The 18,814-nt window shown below is 26.5% G+C and overlaps 4 protein-coding genes and 1 long non-coding RNA gene across 11 annotated transcripts; 4 read left to right on the top strand and 1 right to left on the bottom strand.

Moving 5' to 3' along the window:
- Nucleotides 1-105: 105 nt before the first annotated feature.
- LOC100868988 (carbonic anhydrase 6) lies at nt 106-8,748 on the top strand. Of its 2 annotated transcripts, none has more exons than XM_031915997.2 (6): nt 106-324; nt 6,028-6,075; nt 6,343-6,498; nt 6,846-7,069; nt 7,192-7,425; nt 8,129-8,748. In XM_031915997.2, the coding sequence occupies exons 1-6, from the start codon at nt 222-224 to the stop codon at nt 8,315-8,317; spliced, it is 954 nt and encodes a 317-aa protein (XP_031771857.2). In that variant the 5' UTR covers nt 106-221; the 3' UTR covers nt 8,318-8,748. The 2 variants fall into 2 exon arrangements, with proteins under 2 accessions (XP_031771857.2, XP_086766260.1); XM_086910134.1 differs by lacking the exon at nt 106-324 and adding an exon at nt 747-1,128.
- LOC147657383 (uncharacterized) lies at nt 7,442-15,633 on the bottom strand. Of its 3 annotated transcripts, XR_015292571.1 has the most exons (4): nt 15,499-15,633; nt 15,314-15,407; nt 8,993-9,138; nt 7,442-7,554 (listed from the first exon to the last, which is right to left on the bottom strand). It is a non-coding gene; the product is annotated as an uncharacterized LOC147657383 (long non-coding RNA). The 3 variants fall into 3 exon arrangements; XR_015292570.1 differs by lacking the exon at nt 7,442-7,554 and having other exon boundaries at nt 8,767-9,138; XR_015292572.1 differs by lacking the exon at nt 7,442-7,554 and having other exon boundaries at nt 8,767-9,138; nt 15,486-15,605.
- On the top strand, nt 9,407-11,987 carry LOC147657384 (uncharacterized). The gene is made up of 5 exons (XM_003692864.4): nt 9,407-10,561; nt 10,786-10,885; nt 11,005-11,112; nt 11,200-11,355; nt 11,799-11,987. Exons 1-5 carry the CDS (start codon nt 9,783-9,785, stop codon nt 11,853-11,855), a joined length of 1,200 nt encoding a protein of 399 aa, XP_003692912.2. The 5' UTR covers nt 9,407-9,782; the 3' UTR covers nt 11,856-11,987.
- On the top strand, nt 12,639-14,937 carry LOC100863329 (uncharacterized). Its single transcript, XM_003693048.4, has 5 exons — nt 12,639-13,628; nt 13,949-14,048; nt 14,137-14,241; nt 14,398-14,553; nt 14,786-14,937. Exons 1-5 carry the CDS (start codon nt 12,844-12,846, stop codon nt 14,840-14,842), a joined length of 1,203 nt encoding a protein of 400 aa, XP_003693096.1. The 5' UTR covers nt 12,639-12,843; the 3' UTR covers nt 14,843-14,937.
- A 435-nt stretch (nt 15,634-16,068) lies between the features above and the next one.
- Or170 (odorant receptor 170) lies at nt 16,069-18,813 on the top strand. 4 transcript variants are annotated; one of them, XM_086910131.1, is made up of 6 exons: nt 16,069-16,161; nt 16,315-17,176; nt 17,465-17,564; nt 17,664-17,768; nt 17,918-18,073; nt 18,661-18,813. In XM_086910131.1, exons 2-6 carry the CDS (start codon nt 16,395-16,397, stop codon nt 18,715-18,717), a joined length of 1,200 nt encoding a protein of 399 aa, XP_086766257.1. In that variant the 5' UTR covers nt 16,069-16,161; nt 16,315-16,394; the 3' UTR covers nt 18,718-18,813. The 4 variants fall into 4 exon arrangements, with proteins under 4 accessions (XP_086766257.1, XP_086766259.1, XP_086766258.1 ...); XM_086910132.1 differs by having other exon boundaries at nt 16,091-16,596; nt 16,711-17,176; XM_086910130.1 differs by having other exon boundaries at nt 16,098-17,176.
- The last annotated feature ends 1 nt before the right edge of the window (nt 18,814 follows it).

Below are 18,814 nucleotides of genomic sequence, written 5' to 3' on the forward strand. Positions count from 1 at the left end.
TATTTTAGAAGAAGAAAATGAACATTTCTACGACATCTTTGCTGCAAAATGTAACGAAATCGTTGAAATATTTATATAAGTACTCTGTATTTATAACTTTGTCTAGAGATAGATAGGAAGAGCATAGTCTATTAATTCAGTAGCTTGTGCAAACTCTGTCTGATACTCCGTCGACGTTATCAAGAAATTTGCGAAAAAAATCTAAGTGAAAGTTGTTGTTAATGTCATGTCATTGGATAAAAACGACGTTCGTGTTGTCTGTGCGTATATGGACAATGGATTTAAAATATTTGATCCTTTTATTGATGTTATCTCATCACTTAGGTAAATCGATATTTTTTTCAACAAATGGTTAATATTTTTACTTGCATTCCTTTTTAGAGTACAGTTTTACTTTAAAACATATTGTCAATATCATATTTGAATAAAGATTTAAAGGAGATCTGATTATCTTATTATATTAAGAGAAGAGTTCATCAAATGGAATCATTTATCATTGAAATACATATTTGATTGTCTATACTTTATTACTTATATAATATAATTATAATAATTATTTTCTTGTGGCAGATTTAAATTAAAATAGAGAAATATCTAATTTTTATTTTATAAATTAAATAATCGAACTTTTACTAAGCTTTATTGATACTATTTGTTCTTCTATTTTGATTGTCTTTCAAAGTAATCCCTTTCTCATCTCCTGTTTTAACATTCGTAAAAAATATATTAGCCGGATTAGCCGGATAATAATAATTAATCAAGAATCTTAATCTAATTTTAAATTACATGTATAATGAAAAATGGCAAGATATTCTATCTATTTTTTGAAATTTGACTCGATTATCACATAAGTAACATTAATATTAAAATTTAGCGTGCTTGTGTTCCTGAAAAAATAAGAAATTAATTTTTTATTTATACATGCAGCAATCACAATGCTTAACACAATGCACAAAGTAAATCATACATAGTAGGGTCTCGTCAATCTCGGGGCTATCTAGCTAAATTAACGTCGTGTACACCAGTTGTATGCTCATCGTTATCACGTTCGTGTCATCGAGTTCTGACAGTTCCAGGTAGCGTTTTTCACAATGAAGAATTTTTGCATAATCTTTACAACTATCATAGGTAAGGAAATAATTATGCTTAGATCGAATAATATTGCAATTTGATATTCCATCGATATTCCATTATTTTCATAAAGGGAAGGTTCTTTCTACTACAACGTTTGAACATTTGAATTTTTGCAATCTAAATACTCACATTGTAGAAATTTCTATTTATACACTTTTTACAACGTAAACTTTGATTTTACTGTTCAAAGATTTGAAAGCAATAAGGAATTTCAAATAAAAACATGATCAAAGTCACATTAACTTACTTATTACTTATTCATTGCAATTAAAATTCGTTGAATAGTAAAATAATATATATTGAAGCGAAAAAATAAAATGTTAAATTGACTTAAAATTAATCTTTTGCTTCTTCAATATGATCATTTTTGTTTCTAAACAAATTTTGGACATTCCGTTCATTTTTCAATCTTTCTTGCCTAAAATAGTTGTCAATGTCAATAAATATTTTTTACGTATGATTAAAAGAGATTTTTTTACTTTATGCAAAAATTTGACTGCTTCCAAACTGCTTAGTGTGCTTAGTTATTTATTTACGAATGCGTTATAAAAGAAGAAATCCAACTTTTCTTCTTCTAGAAAAAGTGTAAATCCGAATACAGAATTTTTTAAATTATTTTTAACGAAGAACAATTTTAGAGCACAACAATAACGCTTTTGATTTACGCAAATAAAAACGAAAATAATTATAGTGTAACAGTACCAAAATGTAATAAACACATTTTTCTTTGTGTTCATCTTGTCGTGATCATCTTTCGCAAGTTTGAGATTGATTAGAATAATTAGGGGAAAAAAATTGATGAAAATACAATTGACCCTTGAGGAAAATCCTTTCTATAATAACCGGAAGCTTAATTTATGCTCATTAAAAGTCATTTAGATTCTTCATCAACATTAAAAACAGCAATTTAAAAACACCGACATTCCTTTAAGGATCGATCGAGTATCAATTCAGAACGTGCACAACATCGCATAAGTTTTCTCAGAATTTCAGCATCATTCTAATCGTGTCATTAATAGAAACGTAAGTACATATACAGTGCTTACTTCCGTAATGTTCAGTTTAGCCAACGATCATCGAGGTTAATTTTATTTCCTGCCGCACGCATTACTTATCGAATTTATTGGGTAATGAACTCTTGTAACACGCATATATAACACACATATATATCGAACTTTACAAGAAAAATATGTAATATAAATATATCCAATGCGAATTTAATATCTTTAGAGAGGCTGAGTAAGTATTTAAGAGATTTTAAAAATTCTTTTATACGTAATGTTCGCTCCAACTCGCTCGATTTCTTAGATCATTTTTGTTAATTCCATAAAAAATATTTCGAAGAATATTAGTTTTTAATCGCAACATTTAAAATTACAAAAGAATATATATATATTTTTTTCGATAAGTGATTATTTTGATAATTAGTATATTTTTGATTTTATAGCATTGTAGTTGATGTCAAAGCGAATTTAACAATAAAAACTTTTGTAAAAAGAAAATTTCTTTAATGTTTTACTAAGATACAATGCTTTGTTTACTGCAAATCCCGCCATGATTTTTGCCTTATACACATATGTACGTACACACACATATGCAAATACTTATGAATGCATATTATTTATCGACAATCTTTGATTATTGCATCAATAAACGTTCCCTCATGACAGATTGTAAATACTTACTACTCTGTTCTGCGAGTATTTCAATGTGCATATACACATATATATGTGCAATAGGATGTGGTACATTAATAATTTGCTTCATATACTCAATCATTGGTTTCCGGACCTCTTATTTCCGACACATCGATGAAATTATAAAATTGAGGACCTTACAGGAGGAAGTCAGATCCATTTTTATCAGATTTTAAGTTATTAATATATTTAATATTTTAAAGGAAAAAGTTCTATATCAAATAACTAAATGGAGATGTATGATAAAAAAATAACGATTTATTACAGATTTTGAATTTTTATGAAATAAAGATGCAAATCATTAATTATTAAATGTATTTCATTGTTTATTTTACATATTTCTTAAATTTGATTTTTTTTAAAAACGAGATCTTAAATAAGAATTAATTATTGTTTTATATTTTTTATTTACTTTTACACGTAAAATACTTCATCACTCAAGCAAAATTTAACGTATAAAAATGTTGGTAAGGGTTTATTTTTCAAGTTGTAATTTAATTTTGTGCTAGAAGCGCCTGTGCATAGGCAAACTGACGACCAGGCTCAAAATGATTAGATTTTTCTCTCATTTGAATGATTATCATGCATATTATACAATCGAAATTTTTAAAATAGAGTTGGAAACATTACATTTTATACGTGAACAACAATAAAATTTAAATAAAGATTATTCTTATTAAAAAAGAAAAAAAAATAATAAATTTACTGAGAGTAAATTATGAAATAAAATATTTGAAATGAGAATTATATTAAAGAAAACCCTATTAGCATATCACAAAATAAATAAATAATCTAAAATTATGTAAATAATAAATGATTAAAGATTATTGAAATAATTATAGTTTTTAATTTTACAATTTTACTTTACTATTCTTATTATTATTATTTTATTTTTCCTTAATTATTAATCAATAATTATTGAGAATTGATTAACTATTAGACTGAGGATTTTCATGCAAATATATTATTCATTCATACTGTACATGTTTTGCATATTTTACATAAATAATATTAATATAAGATGTTCGGCTACAGTTTTTACGCGTTCAAAAATTATGGGACCCGCAAAAACCAGTTTGAGCAATCAATGTAATTAAATCCGAACAAGTCGATTAAATAAAGATCCAACTCACTTTCATCAAAAGACTTTTTAAATCAATTAAAGGTCTGCAACATATATCATTGTATATAAGATCATTGTAAGCGATAATCTTGCAGAAATAAAATATATTTCTCGCGTAATTTACATCACGAAGCTGTATTAAAATTACGAAAAACTTAAACCGTTATAACATCGAAGATAATGATTTTTGGTTAACGAATGAAGGATCGTTAGAAGCGTGGAACTTTGTTCTTTGAAATGCTTTTTTGTTTATCTCGATACCACTTTCGGTTCTCGAGATATCATCGTGTAAAGAAAGAGGTGTTTTTAATAATATATTACCTCCGTTCTCGTCACTTACTTTTCTCTCGCACCTCTCAACCCTTAATTCCAAATAAATAAGAGATACAATTCTAGGAAAAAATATAAATCACTAGGTCATAGATCTAGATTCAACTTTACGTGCTTATATCTCAACAACCGATTGAAATATCGGGATAAAATAAAAAGTGACTTCTGAAATGGCATGATTTTCTAAAAATTTTTCTTTTCATGAAAGAAGTTATTACATGAAAAATTACTCCTAGAGATATAATTTATATTTCATATAATATTTTTTATAAAATATAAAAATCCACAGTCTGTTATTTAATCACTAGTAATTATGATTTTAATTTAATCTTTAATCATTAATCAGATTTTGCCCAATTTTGTCTATATCGATATAGCTATATAGCTATATAGCTTTCAATGATGAGAAAAGGTAAGTAATTTTGTTTAAATCGTACTTATAACGTTTACATTTCTTTGGATACAATTTTCTTGTCATTATATGTCGTTATAACCATAACTTTGTCGTGTTAACGTAACATTACATTACACAGAAGTGAGCTGTCTTTAGTACGAAGCACACGTTCAGAGAGAACGGTTACGTCACGTTACATGTGCAGGAAAACACATTCAACCTTTCTAATTCGAAATTTTATAGGGATGCGTTTTGATTTGCTCCTGTGGATTTCGGCAAGTAGGCAGGTTGACTGTTACACAACGATTCGTCTATGGTTTTAGATGATATGTAAAAGTCACCATACAATGCTGATTGTCGTGGAATTTGTAGTAACTAATTTCCAGGTAAGCTTTTTTTAAATAACAAATTACATGGATTTCATTCTTAAATATTAATAGTAAAAATACACATGCGTATTATTACATGCATTCAAATTCAAGCATGATCAATCATGCGTTTAAAATAATATGGTATTTGTTGTTGATAATTTGTTGAAGAGTCTGGCCTGTCGTATAGTTTGCCAACAGGCATTTTTAATAAAGAATTCAATTGCTCAGAGCTTGAAAAATAAACCCCAATTGAGATTCTTGAGTACGTTAATTTTTATATTTTCTTTTTTTGTTTATCTTGAAAGTCCATGTAGTCTGATATAAATATCTATATTTCTTTTAAGCGGGACAAGTTTTCACAGTCATATTGATTTGACACTATTTTTTACAATAAAAATGTTCTTTTTAACCACGATAGTACATATAACGTATGTGTTTTCTAGTATGCAAGATATTTTTTAAGAGTTCTTGAACTTGATTGTAATTTAGTATAAAGTTGTTATCCATTTTATCGAAAACCGGTTTAACAGGTTTAACATATACGACCAATTCTATCTAGGACTCTGTTCAATTTCAAATCTATATAGTTTCGTTTCTCTTTTGTTCATTAATATTATCATTAAAGGATAAAATGAAAATAATAATTAATAAAAATTGATAATCATAACATGACGTTTCACGGAACCTCGTACAGAGTTTATTGCGAGAGCGAATTTCTTGGTGTTTCGCTCGATATTCCTATTTAAAAGTTTCAAGATATTGAGTTTAAGTTCATGTATCTTACATACGTTATTATCAACACTATTGACAATTAACTTATTATAATTTCAAGTGATACAAACGATCAACAAAGTTAGGGATAAATTTCAATTTTTATAATAGCGAAATTGTTTTTTAAATAGTTATCCAATTCAAATAAATAGATATTATTTGATTTAAATTTTCAACTTTTTAACTGATACGTTTGTTTTGTTTCAGTTTTATGCGCGGCGAGAGCGTCTGACTGGTCGTATTCGGGAGAGCATGGTAATTATTTTTAACTTTACTTAAAAATTTTATCTAGATATCATCGAAACAAAATTCTAAAGACTAAAAACAAAAGTTAATACGTAGAAATGTATATTGAAGTTTATTATATTTTGAGTTAATAAATGTGTAATTTAATTTTTATTAATTAGTTAATTAGACTAAAGTTTCTATCTCTATTTCTTTTTATTTTAATCTGTTGGAATAATCGCTTAAATTTTCTTATTTCGTAAGAAGCATAATCCTTTTCCATTTTTCTTCGTTTAGGTCCGACATATTGGCCAGGTCTATGCGTGACTGGAAAGAAACAATCACCAATCAACATCGTCACTGAAGATACCATTAATACCGATATTGGTGAACTTAAATTCATAAGATATGATTTTGCGTTTGAATGCAAAATCACGAACAACGGTCATTCTGGTAAGTATAATAGAAGCAGAAAAAAAAAAACTTTTAACGATGATGTTAATTTCATCGTAAAATCAAAATTTAAAATGTGCAAAACATATATTCATAACTAATTCCTTTCTTTTTCATTAATCAAACCAAACGATTTTTCAAATCGTTAAAGAATATTATTATCCTAGATAGAAGCTGATAGTAAAATTATTTGTTGAACCTAATTATCTAATTATAAAATTGGCACACTTTCAAATAACATCTTCTTTCATGAAAAAATTTCTTTCTTCGTTATTTAGAAAGAAAATTTTAACTTTATTATTATTATTATTTTTTTTAAATACCTGCTAAAATATAAGTTTTTACAGTACAACTTCAATTATCTGGTGTACCGGTACATCTCGAAGGGGCAAATCTTGAATCCACTTATATCCTTGAGCAAATACATTTTCATTGGCCTGCCGAGCACACTGTGGACAACAATCGTGATGCATTGGAGTTACATTTCGTGCATTACAAAGAACAATATGGCAATACAAGCGCTGCATCGAAGCACGAGAATGGCATAGCTGTTGTCGCCACATTATTCGAGGTATTATGTTTATTATTAAATATTTATTACGACTTTTTTCGTTATTATTATTCATTGTTAATATAACTCATATATTTCATAAATAAGAGTTGATTTTACGCAATATAGAAATGCCATTTCAGTTGGATAGCGAAGACAATATGGAAATAATGCCAATTCTGAAAGCAACGGAATTAATATCTAACGGAATCGGGAAGAGTGCAGAGTTGAATGAAAGCAAGTTTATCCCGTCTCTCTTTTTACCGAAAGATCATACAACGTATTATCATTATGATGGATCTTTAACTACTCCTGGATGCCAAGAGACCGTGATGTGGTATATCCTTACTGAAAAATTGTCAGTATCGGAACAACAGGTAAATTTACGTAATAAATTTAATTCAATCAACGTTGCATATGTATATATTTGACACTTGGCATATTAATGAATATTTAATAAGCAACGAGTTAATAAATATTAAAATAATTCTCTCCTTCCCTCTTCCCTGTAATTAGAATCTAATGTAAATTTTTTCTAGAAATTTTTTTAGAAAGATATTATAAAAATCGAATACTCCGCAATTTTTAAATTATTTTCGTTCGTTTCACACGAATCATAAGAATATTTTAAGAATTTCAGAAGTCAAAAGAGGTTTAAAATTCTAATTGTTGGCAAAATCGATGTTTCAAGAAGAATTGAGAATTTCGATTACTTATTGAATTTCTTTCACGAATGTAAAAGCCAAGTCTCGACTCGATCTCTGTTCTCACTTCTTCCGTTTCTCTGTATATTTATCAGAATATTTACGAGAATAATAAGAGAACGAAAACTTCTATGCCGTTTAATTCAAGAAAAAAGAAGCGTTCTGAAATTTATTACATTCAAAATAGTTAGTTCTTATTTAAAAAACAAAAGAAGTAAATTGATATATAATAATTTATTATAAGAAAATATATACAAACATATCTAACTAGATTTATTATTTTTATCTGTATAATTTGAATGTAAAAAAAATCTGTATGATAATCAAAATCATTATTCTATTCTATTATACTTTTTCTTTTTTTTTTCATTTGCAGCTAAACGTTTTTAAAAGTGTAGAGACAAGCAATGGCACTTTGAGTTTCAATTACAGGCCGACTCAAGCAATTGGAGAAAGGACAATTTATCACCATCTGCTTGGATATTCTACCGCAGGTATTGTTTCTTGCAATTTACTTAATCTATACCTTAGTCTTTTGATCAGCAAATTTTTATTGTACGATTAAAATTTAAAAAAAAAATTTTAATCAATCTCTATAAGTGACAAAATTCAATGAATGTTATTACTGCATACATATACCATTAACTACTTGAAAAATATTTCTCACATCATGAAAAATAATAATATATTTTTATAGCATATTAAATTATTATTTGTAAAAGAAATTGTATGTATTCGTTTGTATATACATTATATTATTGTATATTATTTGTATATATACTATGTATAAGTAAATGTATTTATAAATGTTTAAATAATACATATACGAAAATTAAGCAATATCTAACTCAACATATATATATATAAATGATTCATTGTATGATACATAATATGATGAGTGTTGTGTTGTAAGTATGTATCTATATGTATGTGTAATATAATGTATAAAATGTTTAAAACAAAATCGACAATAAACAAAAATATGATAATTGTTAAGAAGTCGTTGGAAAGGAAGGGAATATTTCTTTCTATAAATTATCAATTTTAAAAAAGACCATCTTTAATTTTCCATTTTGTTTTTTAGTACAAGAGATTCTTTTGGAAAATGCAATTCAAATATGTGAAAATAGAATACAAATTGATTATCATACAATATTTTTTGAGAAATTGCAAAAATTTTAATATCAACGATATCAACAAGAATACTATACTATATTATGTAAAAATATATATAACTTACTTCGTGAATGTTTCTATGATAAATGATTAGTTGAACACTTGGAACACTGGAACACTTTATAAAATAAAATAATTGGCACGTCTTTTTTATTTACCAGACTGTTGTTGAACAATATCAAATTTTATAGTTCTCTTGATTGCGTGCTTCTAAAAGAAATAAACTGTCACTTCAATCAATAATATAATGACAAAGATGAAAAGAAACTTCGACTTTTTCTTTTCGCATGATTAATTTCTTTATAAATTCACCCTTTCAATTTCTACATCAAAAAAAGGAGAAACTATGAGACTATATTTTAAGTAATTTGACAATAAGTTCTACATTATTGTATATATATATATATATATATAAAGATTCTTTCTTTACATAAATACAATTAAAGAGAAAGATATTAAGTTTAATTGTACGACTAACGATCGATAATTATATACTGAAAGAATTTTAAATTGCACGAAACGAGATATAGTTTGTGCATAGTAAAATGCTGGTAAAAATGAAAAAAGAATAAACAGATGAAGAATGCAGTGACAAGCAACGTCTCGAATTGACACAATATTCGTAAGCTACAATACGATATTAAAAAAGAAAAGTGCTCTTATATCATTTTCAGTGCCACTAAATTTATCGTATAATAAATTTTTAAATTCGAACTTCAAGATTTCTTCACGAGTCAAATTTGAACAGAAAGATACATAAAAATTTTTCTTCCAGAATTTTCCTCCTTTCGTTCATCAAAATTATTATTTTTCTGTCACATAAAAATTACAAGAAGATTAAGCAAAGAAGGGAGATGAATTTTCAAAATTTGAATCGTTTGAACGCTTTCGCGAACATGATTTCGGGAAACTTTTTACCGATGACCAATATAAATGAGAAATCATCCATAGTTTCGAAAATCTATTTCGTCATCGTTTGGATAATACAACTGATATACCTGGCTGCCTGTACTCTCGGTCTTTTCAACGTGCCGTGGGAAAGATCGTTGAAGGATGGTACAGTGAACATGGTGCTCTTGTTTGAAGTGATCATTTTGAACATATATTTACACAGTCGTAGAAATTTGTTGCGTGAATTAATCGGGAAGTTGAATCACGTTCTGATCAACGAAGACGAAACGTTTCGAGACGTGACAATTAGCACGATAAGAACGTTGGAAAAACCTTTAAGAATATATATACTTGTTAACGTCACATCGATTATGGTTTGGATATCATCCGCGTTGATCAAATTATTTCAAAAGAACGAGTTCTATTACGAGGATTTTACAATGCCAGTCGTTTTATCCGAGCAACCTTTTTCAACAGGTGTTTTTATTTGTGGCGTTTTCCTTCAGCTGTTTGGCGGCGAATATTTGTTATTTAGGAAGATCAGCTTAGACCTTTACACGATGCATTTGAACCTTTTAATAACGGCACAATACAAATATCTTAGAATCAAATTTGCGACTGTGCTTAAGAAAAAGGGTGAAACCTTTGGAAAGGACACTTGGCAAAATATCCCGTACGACGATGATACAACGATCAGACAGGAAATGAAGTTGTTAACCCGCCATTTTGAAACTGTAATCGAGTAAGCATTCGTGCAAGTTTGAAGTTAATTTATTTATGTTTATATTTCATTATTATAATTAACGATTATTATACAATGTATCGATAATTAATCATACCTATCTTTAAATTATATCTAGATGCATATTTTTTGGTTGTCATAATATATAATCATATTTTCTATATGATAATTTACAAGGTAAAAACACTTCAATTGTTGAAATAATAAATTTATAATTATTATAGGATGACTGGTATGTTGAAGAAATTGCTTTCTCCGAATATTGGAGTTCTTTACTTAAACTACGTTTTTCGGTTCTGCTTTCTGAGTTTTATGTTTGCAACGGTATATCGTAAATTTCAATTTTTTAATTGCATTTTGGTCTACTTGATTAAGTGAAAAGAATTGCACTTTCTGTCCTTTTCGCTCTATTTCATTCAGTAAAAACATATTTATTTTTTCAGACTTCACTTTTAGAAAAACTCACGTATACGATAATTGTATCATATACAACCGGTGCATTGATACAATTTTATATATTGTGTTATTGCATTCAAGATTTATTTGAAGCGGTATGATTTATTACTTGTAAAAATCATTATTAAATATCAAAGAAAGTACTTATTCCTTTTTTTTTAATAATAAAATATAATTGTTAGAGTTCGTCCATAGCAGACGATGTGGTGTATGAAAAATGGTACACTTACGACGTACGATTTCAACGTGTAATTCTTATGATAAGCTTGGCTAACGAATTAAAGTGTAAAATATCCAATTTTCAAAATATTGATTTAACATTACCATCTTTCATGTCTGTAAGTCTTTATTTGATGATTATGAAGTATTATACTAAAATAAATTAATTAATATTATATTTTAAGATAGACAAAAATAGAATAAAAAATAGAAAGAAAAAATATTATACATGATACATTTATGAAGATATTTAATAACAAATTATAAATATGTACATGTAAGATGTTAATATATCAAGATATTTTTGAATAATCGATTTTAGAAACTAAATAAATAAATGAAATTGATACGCAAAAATGATACGAGATTTATTTATTATGTTATAAATAAATTAAAGTTGAATAGTTCGATTTATTCGAATTATTTTCTTCTATTTATGTGTATTAGTTAATATTTGTTCATATTTTTTCTTTCATACGATCAATCGATTTTTACTTTAATATTATACCTATAGTTAATCTAATAATTTTGATTATTAATAATTGTGCTATTTTCCTTTCAGATTCTAAACCAAGCATATTCGATATGTTTATTATTTTTGAAAACAAAACAAGATTAAATCAATGATATATATATGATGATATTCATGATTAAGTCTCTTACATTATGGAATTTTTATTTAATTATAATACATATATTCTAAAACGAATAAGAATAATTCTAGAATGAAATCACTTCCAATATAATTAATAAATTTAAAGATGCAAAAATAATCGACAAACGAAACTGTAATTTTTAATATTTCTGATATGAACTGGATAAATAATGAATTAATAATATTATTTATATACATAAAAATATATGCATATATATATATAAAACTTACTTTAAAAATTGTTTTATGATAAACGACTATAAAACAATTTCAGAATTTCATAAAATATAATTGGCACATCTAAAATCCATCTCAGAGTTATACAATTTTCCATTTACCGAGCTATGAATAATGTTAAGTTTCGTGATTCTCTCTTAGATTTTTGAAATGTTTCTAAAAGTAATATAAATTATCTTTTCAATATTATAATGAAAGAAAGAAACTTCGACTCTTTCTTTTCACGTGACTAATTTCTTTATAAATTTATGATAAATTTCTACATCAAAAGAGAGTGACTAAGTAGATAGATTTTTAAACAATTCTTGTACAATAATTGTACATTTATACGTACGAATATATACGTATAGGGATCTTTTTAGATAAATAATTGTTCAAATTAAAGAGAATGATACCGAGTTGTAATTGCAACCAACGACCAACGATCGATGATTATACGCTGAAAGAATTTTAAATTGCACGTGATATGGCGTAGCCTGTGTATAGTAATGCTGGTAAAAATGAATCAACGATGCAATGACGAGCAACAATTGTATCGAATACGTTGAAATGATAGATCATTCGCAAGCAAGAACATAACTGCATAATCGTAGAAAAAAGTAATAATAAATTAACATCGTCGAAAAAGAAAAAAATTTTTTTTTTCATTCTAATAAATTTGTATCCAAACTGTTATCTTTATACCGATAAAAATTGGAAAAAGTAAGGGTACAAAATGAATTTTCAAAATTTGAATCGTTTGAACACTTTCGTAAACATAGCCTCGGGAAATATTTTACCGATAACCGATACAAAAATGAAATTATCTATCGTTTTGAAAATCTATACGATCCTCGTTTGGATGATAGAACTGGCGTATTTGGCTGCCTGCATTCTCGGACTTTTCAACGTGTCGAGGGAAAGGGCGTTGAAGGATAGTACAGTGAACATTGTGATCTCGTTAGAAGTGTTCATCCTGATCGTTTATCTGCACAATCGTAAGAATTTGTTACGTGAATTAATCGGCAAGTTGAATTGCCTTCTAGTCGTGGAGGACGAAACGCTTCGAGATGTGACAATTGGTACGGTGAAACCGTTGGAAAAGCCTCTTAGAATCTATATAATCGCTAGCGTTGGTTCGCTTATGATTTGGGCATCGTTGCCGTTTACCAAGGTGTTTCGAAAAAATGAGTTCTACTATACGGATTATCAAGTGCCGGCAGTCATATCAAACGAACCGTTTCCAATCGGTGTTTTCATCGGTGGCGTTGTCCTGCAGATTTTTGGCAGTGCATACACGTTGCTCAGAAAGGTCAGCCTGGATCTCTACACGATGCACTTGATACTTTTAATTACGGCTCAATACAAATATCTTAGGATCAAGTTTGCGATGATACTCGAGCGGGGAACATCGAAAGATTTCTACGATATTATTTGGCAAAATAATTTCTCTTACGAGAATGATAAAATGGTCAAACGGGAAATGAAGTTGTTAACCCGCCATTTTGAAATTGTAGTCGAGTAAGTGCAAATATGATTAATATTGAATCTTTCGAATTATTAATTTATATATTAATAATGTTATTTTTTTTTTTTAATTCTTCTTAAGCAGTAATTCATTGTGTAATTAAATTTCATATCATATAATATAATCTGAATACGTATTATTTAAAAATATAACAATTTAAAAGATACTTTATAAAAATTCTAAATTTTTGATAAAATTTTGCTATTATTGAACGTATACAATAATAATTATATATTGCCAATATATAATTTCTAAATTATATAATTTAATTATATAATTTTATAATAAAAATTTATTATCATTATCATTATAGAATAACCGTCATGTTGAAGAAATTACTTTCTCCAAATATTGGAATTCTTTACATAAACTACGTTTTTCGATTCTGCTTTCTGAGTTTTATGCTCGCAACGGTACATCTTCAATTCTTTAATGCAGAATCACGTCTCCTTATCCGTTTGTTTATTCTTTTATAAAGAAAAAGCTATTTATTTGTTTCAGAGTTCAACCATGTATTTTGAAAAATGTTTACTTGTATCGTATACGATCGGTGCATTAATACAATTTTATATATTGTGTTATTGCATTCAGCAATTACTTGAAGCGGTATGATTTTCTTCAATAATTCACGAAAAAATTACAATTTAATTTACACAATAATGCATTATTATTTTTGTTTGCGATACATAAATGACGTAAAAAAAAAAAACTAATTAGTTATGTTTAAAAATTTAAATAATATAATATCTTTCAAATCGTTAGAGTACAACTGTAGCAGACGATATAATACACGAAAAATGGTATTTTCATGACGTGAAGTTTCAACATATAATTCTTATGATAACCTTGGCTAACAAATTAAAATGCAAATTATCTAGTTTTCGAAATATCGACTTAACATTACCGTCATTTATGTCGGTGAGTTTTTATCTTGTGAGTGATTATTATATTAAAATATAAATTCTTTTTGTAAAAAAATATTTATGAATGTGCAAAAAAAAATGTATTTCGATTTTCGAGATTCTCGTATAAATTTTTTCTTATTTCTATTCATGCAATGATATAAAGTTTAATCGATTCATTTTGAAAAACTTTCTGCGTATAAATAATTTATTAATTTTGACTATAAATATCAATATTATTTTTTCAGATTTTAAATCAAGCATATTCGGTATGTTTGTTATTTTTGAAAGCAAGACAGAGTTAAATTAAATTATTGTAATAACAGTCGATACATATGTTATATAAAACGAATTAGAATAGATAGAAACCATTTCCAATATAATTTAAAAATGCAAAAATAGCAAGTAAACGAATTGTGTGTGTTTCTAATATTTCTAATATATATATTTAATTCTATAATTTGTATTTAAATGAAACATTGAGATAATATTTAATTAAAAGAATATTAATTTGAGAAAAATTTAATTTAAAGTGAATAAATAATGAATTAATAATATTATTTATATACATTTAAAAATTACTTTAAGAATAATTTTATGATAACAAGAATAAAATCAATAATCAAACTATGAACAAGAGAATGTTAAAATACTTTATAAAGATATGAGACATGTCTATGTATAGTAATGCGGAAATGTTTGAAACAAAATCAACAATAAACAAAGAATTATGTGATAATTTTTAACGAATCAAATTATATAATAGTGATGCTTACCTTTATAACTTGTGAAACAAATAGCAAAAGAAATTTATTAAAATTTATCTTTTTATCTTTCGTTTCCCATTTCTTTTTCTGCGACAAGATGTCCCTGGAAAATGCACGAAAGCAGAGATATATTGTTATTATATTTGAAAACAAATATTGTATATTAAATAATATATTATACAATGTTTCCTGACAATTGGATTCCAATCAACAGCAACATTAGTGATACTATTTTATGTACACATAAAAATATATACAACTTATAGAACTGTTTTATGATGAAACGAGAATAGAAACATTAATTTAGCTGAATAAGACAACTCTAGAACACTTTATAAAATATAATTGGTTTAATTCACTTAAGAAAGACGTATTTTCCATCTACAAACAGATAACATCAAGTTTTGTAATTTTCTTAATCCCATGCTTATAGAAGAAACAAACTATCACTTCAATCAATAATATAATGACAAAGGTGGAAAGAAACTTCAACTCTCTTTCATTTCAAGTGATTAATTTCTTTATAAATTTATCAAATTCAATTTCTACATCAAAAAAAATAAAACAAGAAAAGAAGAAGAAGAAACTATGAGACATTTTAAGCAATTTGATGATAATTGATGTAAATTATACATTGTATATAGATTGTATATACAAATTCTTTCTCCCACAATAAATACGATTAAAGGGAAAGATACTTAGTTGTAATTATACGATCGATAATTATATACTGAAAGAATTTTAAATTGCACGATACTAGATATAATCTGTATACAGCAATGCTGATAAAAATAAGAAAAAGAATAAACAGATGAAGAATGCAGTGACAAGCAACATCTCGAATTGACACAATATTCGTAAGCTACAATACGATATTAAAAAAGAAAAGTGCTCTTATATCATTTTCAGTGTCACTAAATTTATCGTATAATAAATTTTTAAATTCGAACTTCAAGATTTCTTCACGAGTCAAATTTGAACAGAAAGATACATAAAAATTTTTCTTCCAGACTTTTCCTCCTTTCGTTCATCAAAATTATTATTTTTTCTGTCACATAAAAATTACAAGAAGATTAAGCAAAGAAGGGAGATGAATTTTCAAAATTTGAATCGTTTGAACGTCCTCGTAAACATGATTTCGGGAAACTTTTTACCGATGAACAATATAAGTGAGAAATTATCCATAGTTTTGAAAATCTATTTCGTCATCGCTTGGATAATAGAAGTGATATACGTGACTGCCTGTTTTCTCGGACTTTTCAACGTGTCGGGGGAAAAAGCGTTGAAGGATGGTACGGTGAACATAGCCATCTCGTTTGAAGTGATCGTCTTCAACATATATTTACATAGTCGTAAAAAATTGTTACATAAATTAATTGGAAAATTGAATCATCTTCTGATCACAGAGGACGAAATATTTCGAAGCGTGATAATCGACACGGTGAAACCGTTAGAGATGCCTTTAAAAATTTATATAATTGCCAGTGTTGCTTCGCTTATGATATGGATATTATCGCCGTTGATCAAATTGTTTCAAAAGAATGAGTTTTATTACGAGGATTTTATAATGCCAGCCGTTTTCTCCAAACAACCTTTCTCGAACGATATTTTTATTTGTGGCGTTCTTCTTCAATTGCTTGGCGGTGAAGATATGATAATGAGGAAAATTAGTCTGGATATCTATACCATATACTTGTGTCTTTTAATAACGGCACAATACAAATACCTTAAAATCAAATTTGCGATCATACTTAAAGAGAAACGTGAAATAACGAAGGATCTTTACAAAGATATTATTTGGCAAAACGAAAATGTTGAAACGATCAGACAGGAAATGAAGTTGTTAACCCGCCATTTTGAAACTGTAATCGAGTAAGTATTCATATAAGTTTAATTAATTGGTAAATCTTATTAATGTTTAATTTTAATTTTATTTAAATTTCATAATATGAGCAATATTATTATTTTTTTTTTTCAATATTTTCACATGATTAATTTTTAATTTTTATTTTGTATCGATGATTAATCAAAAGTTTTTAGTTATATATAAAATATTTAAATATCCGTGTATTTTAATATTTTTTTCGTTTATCATAACAAATATTTCAACAACGTTTTAATAATATAATTTAAATAAAAAGAAACTTATAATTATTATAGGACGACTATTATATTGAAAAAATTGATTTCTCCCAATATTGGATTTCTTTACTTAAGCTACGTTTTCCGGTTCTGCTTTCTCAGTTTTATGTTTGCAATGGTACATTTTATATTCCAATATTTTAATGCAGAATCATATTTCTTTTTATCGTTCGTCTATCATTTATTTCATAAAGAGAAAAGCTAATAATTTTTTCAGACTACGGCCAAGTATTTTGAAAAATGTTTACTTGTATCGTATACACTCGGTGCATTAATACAATTTTATATATTATGTTATTGTATTCAACGTTTATTTGAAGCGGTATGATTTATTCAATTATTTGCAAAAACATAATTACATATCAAAAAAAGTAATTTAATTTAATTTATACAATAATAATAATAATAATAATAATAATAATACAATATTATTTTTCTTAATAATAAAATATAATTCTTTCAAATTATTAGAGCTCGTCTATAGCAGATGATGTGGTATACGAAAAGTGGTATTTTCACGACGTACGCTTTCAACGTGTAATTCTTATGATAAGCTTGGCTAACGAATTAAAATGTAAAATATCTAATTTTCAAAATATTGATTTAACGTTACCATCTTTTATGTCGGTAAGTTTTCATCTTATGATTATGATAATTAAGTAAATTAATTAATATCCTACAAGATAAACAAAAATGTGTGAAATTAAAAAAAAAAAGAAATATTATACAGGATATTTGTGAAGGTAGAATATCTAATGAGAAATTGAGTATATAAAAATATCGTTGTAAAAGTTGTTTGGTATGTAGATAAATATAGAATGTTAATATATTCGTGAGATATAACTTTATAGATAACCTCGATTCTAGAAACTAAAATAAATACAAAAATTGGTATTCAAAAATATCAGTCTTATTTATTATATTATAAGCAATTCAAGTTTTGTGTTATATAAAGCGAGACAAAGAAACAAAACGATGTAATGCAATGGTATGTCGGAGATAGAGCTGTTTTATTCTATTTCTGTCTCGTATAACGAAAATTTCACTTGCTTATAACTTAATAAATAAATCTCATTTTTGTAACTCAACTTTTGCGTTTGTTTTTGAATCGATTAAAATATTCCACGAAAAAGTGAATATATTAACATCATGTATATTGCACAGAAAATTATTTCGATTATTAATATTAATAATATAGCTATTTTTTTTTTCAGATTCTAAATCAAGCATATTCGGTATGTTTATTATTTTTGAAAGCAGGACAAGATTAAATTAAATTATTATAATACTAATCTTGTAATACTAATCAATAGTATATGTGATACTTATGATTAAAAGTTTCTCATATTATAATATTTTTATTCAATT

Source organism: Apis florea, unplaced genomic scaffold, assembly GCF_048593485.1.
Source record: "Apis florea isolate Af1SG1 unplaced genomic scaffold, ASM4859348v1 contig_3170_pilon, whole genome shotgun sequence".
Classification (NCBI taxonomy): Eukaryota; Metazoa; Arthropoda; class Insecta; order Hymenoptera; family Apidae; genus Apis; species Apis florea.

What these genes read in the sequence shown, in the direction of transcription:
- LOC147657384 (XM_003692864.4), top strand. Translation starts at nt 9,783, where the DNA reads ATGAATTTTCAAAATTTGAATCGTTTGAACGCTTTCGCGAACATGATT. An exon ending in TTCAAGATTTATTTGAAGCG is followed by an intron (nt 11,113 to 11,199) that starts GTATGATTTATT and finishes TATAATTGTTAG; the next exon opens with AGTTCGTCCATAGCAGACGA. An exon ending in CATTACCATCTTTCATGTCT is followed by an intron (nt 11,356 to 11,798) that starts GTAAGTCTTTAT and finishes TTTTCCTTTCAG; the next exon opens with ATTCTAAACCAAGCATATTC.
- Or170 (XM_086910131.1), top strand. Translation starts at nt 16,395, where the DNA reads ATGAATTTTCAAAATTTGAATCGTTTGAACGTCCTCGTAAACATGATT. An exon ending in CATTTTGAAACTGTAATCGA is followed by an intron (nt 17,177 to 17,464) that starts GTAAGTATTCAT and finishes TAATTATTATAG; the next exon opens with GACGACTATTATATTGAAAA. An exon ending in TCAGTTTTATGTTTGCAATG is followed by an intron (nt 17,565 to 17,663) that starts GTACATTTTATA and finishes TAATTTTTTCAG; the next exon opens with ACTACGGCCAAGTATTTTGA.
- LOC100868988 (XM_031915997.2), top strand. Translation starts at nt 222, where the DNA reads ATGTCATGTCATTGGATAAAAACGACGTTCGTGTTGTCTGTGCGTATA. An exon ending in CACGAACAACGGTCATTCTG is followed by an intron (nt 6,499 to 6,845) that starts GTAAGTATAATA and finishes AAGTTTTTACAG; the next exon opens with TACAACTTCAATTATCTGGT. An exon ending in TGTCAGTATCGGAACAACAG is followed by an intron (nt 7,426 to 8,128) that starts GTAAATTTACGT and finishes TTTCATTTGCAG; the next exon opens with CTAAACGTTTTTAAAAGTGT.
- LOC100863329 (XM_003693048.4), top strand. Translation starts at nt 12,844, where the DNA reads ATGAATTTTCAAAATTTGAATCGTTTGAACACTTTCGTAAACATAGCC. An exon ending in TGAGTTTTATGCTCGCAACG is followed by an intron (nt 14,049 to 14,136) that starts GTACATCTTCAA and finishes TATTTGTTTCAG; the next exon opens with AGTTCAACCATGTATTTTGA. An exon ending in TTCAGCAATTACTTGAAGCG is followed by an intron (nt 14,242 to 14,397) that starts GTATGATTTTCT and finishes TCAAATCGTTAG; the next exon opens with AGTACAACTGTAGCAGACGA.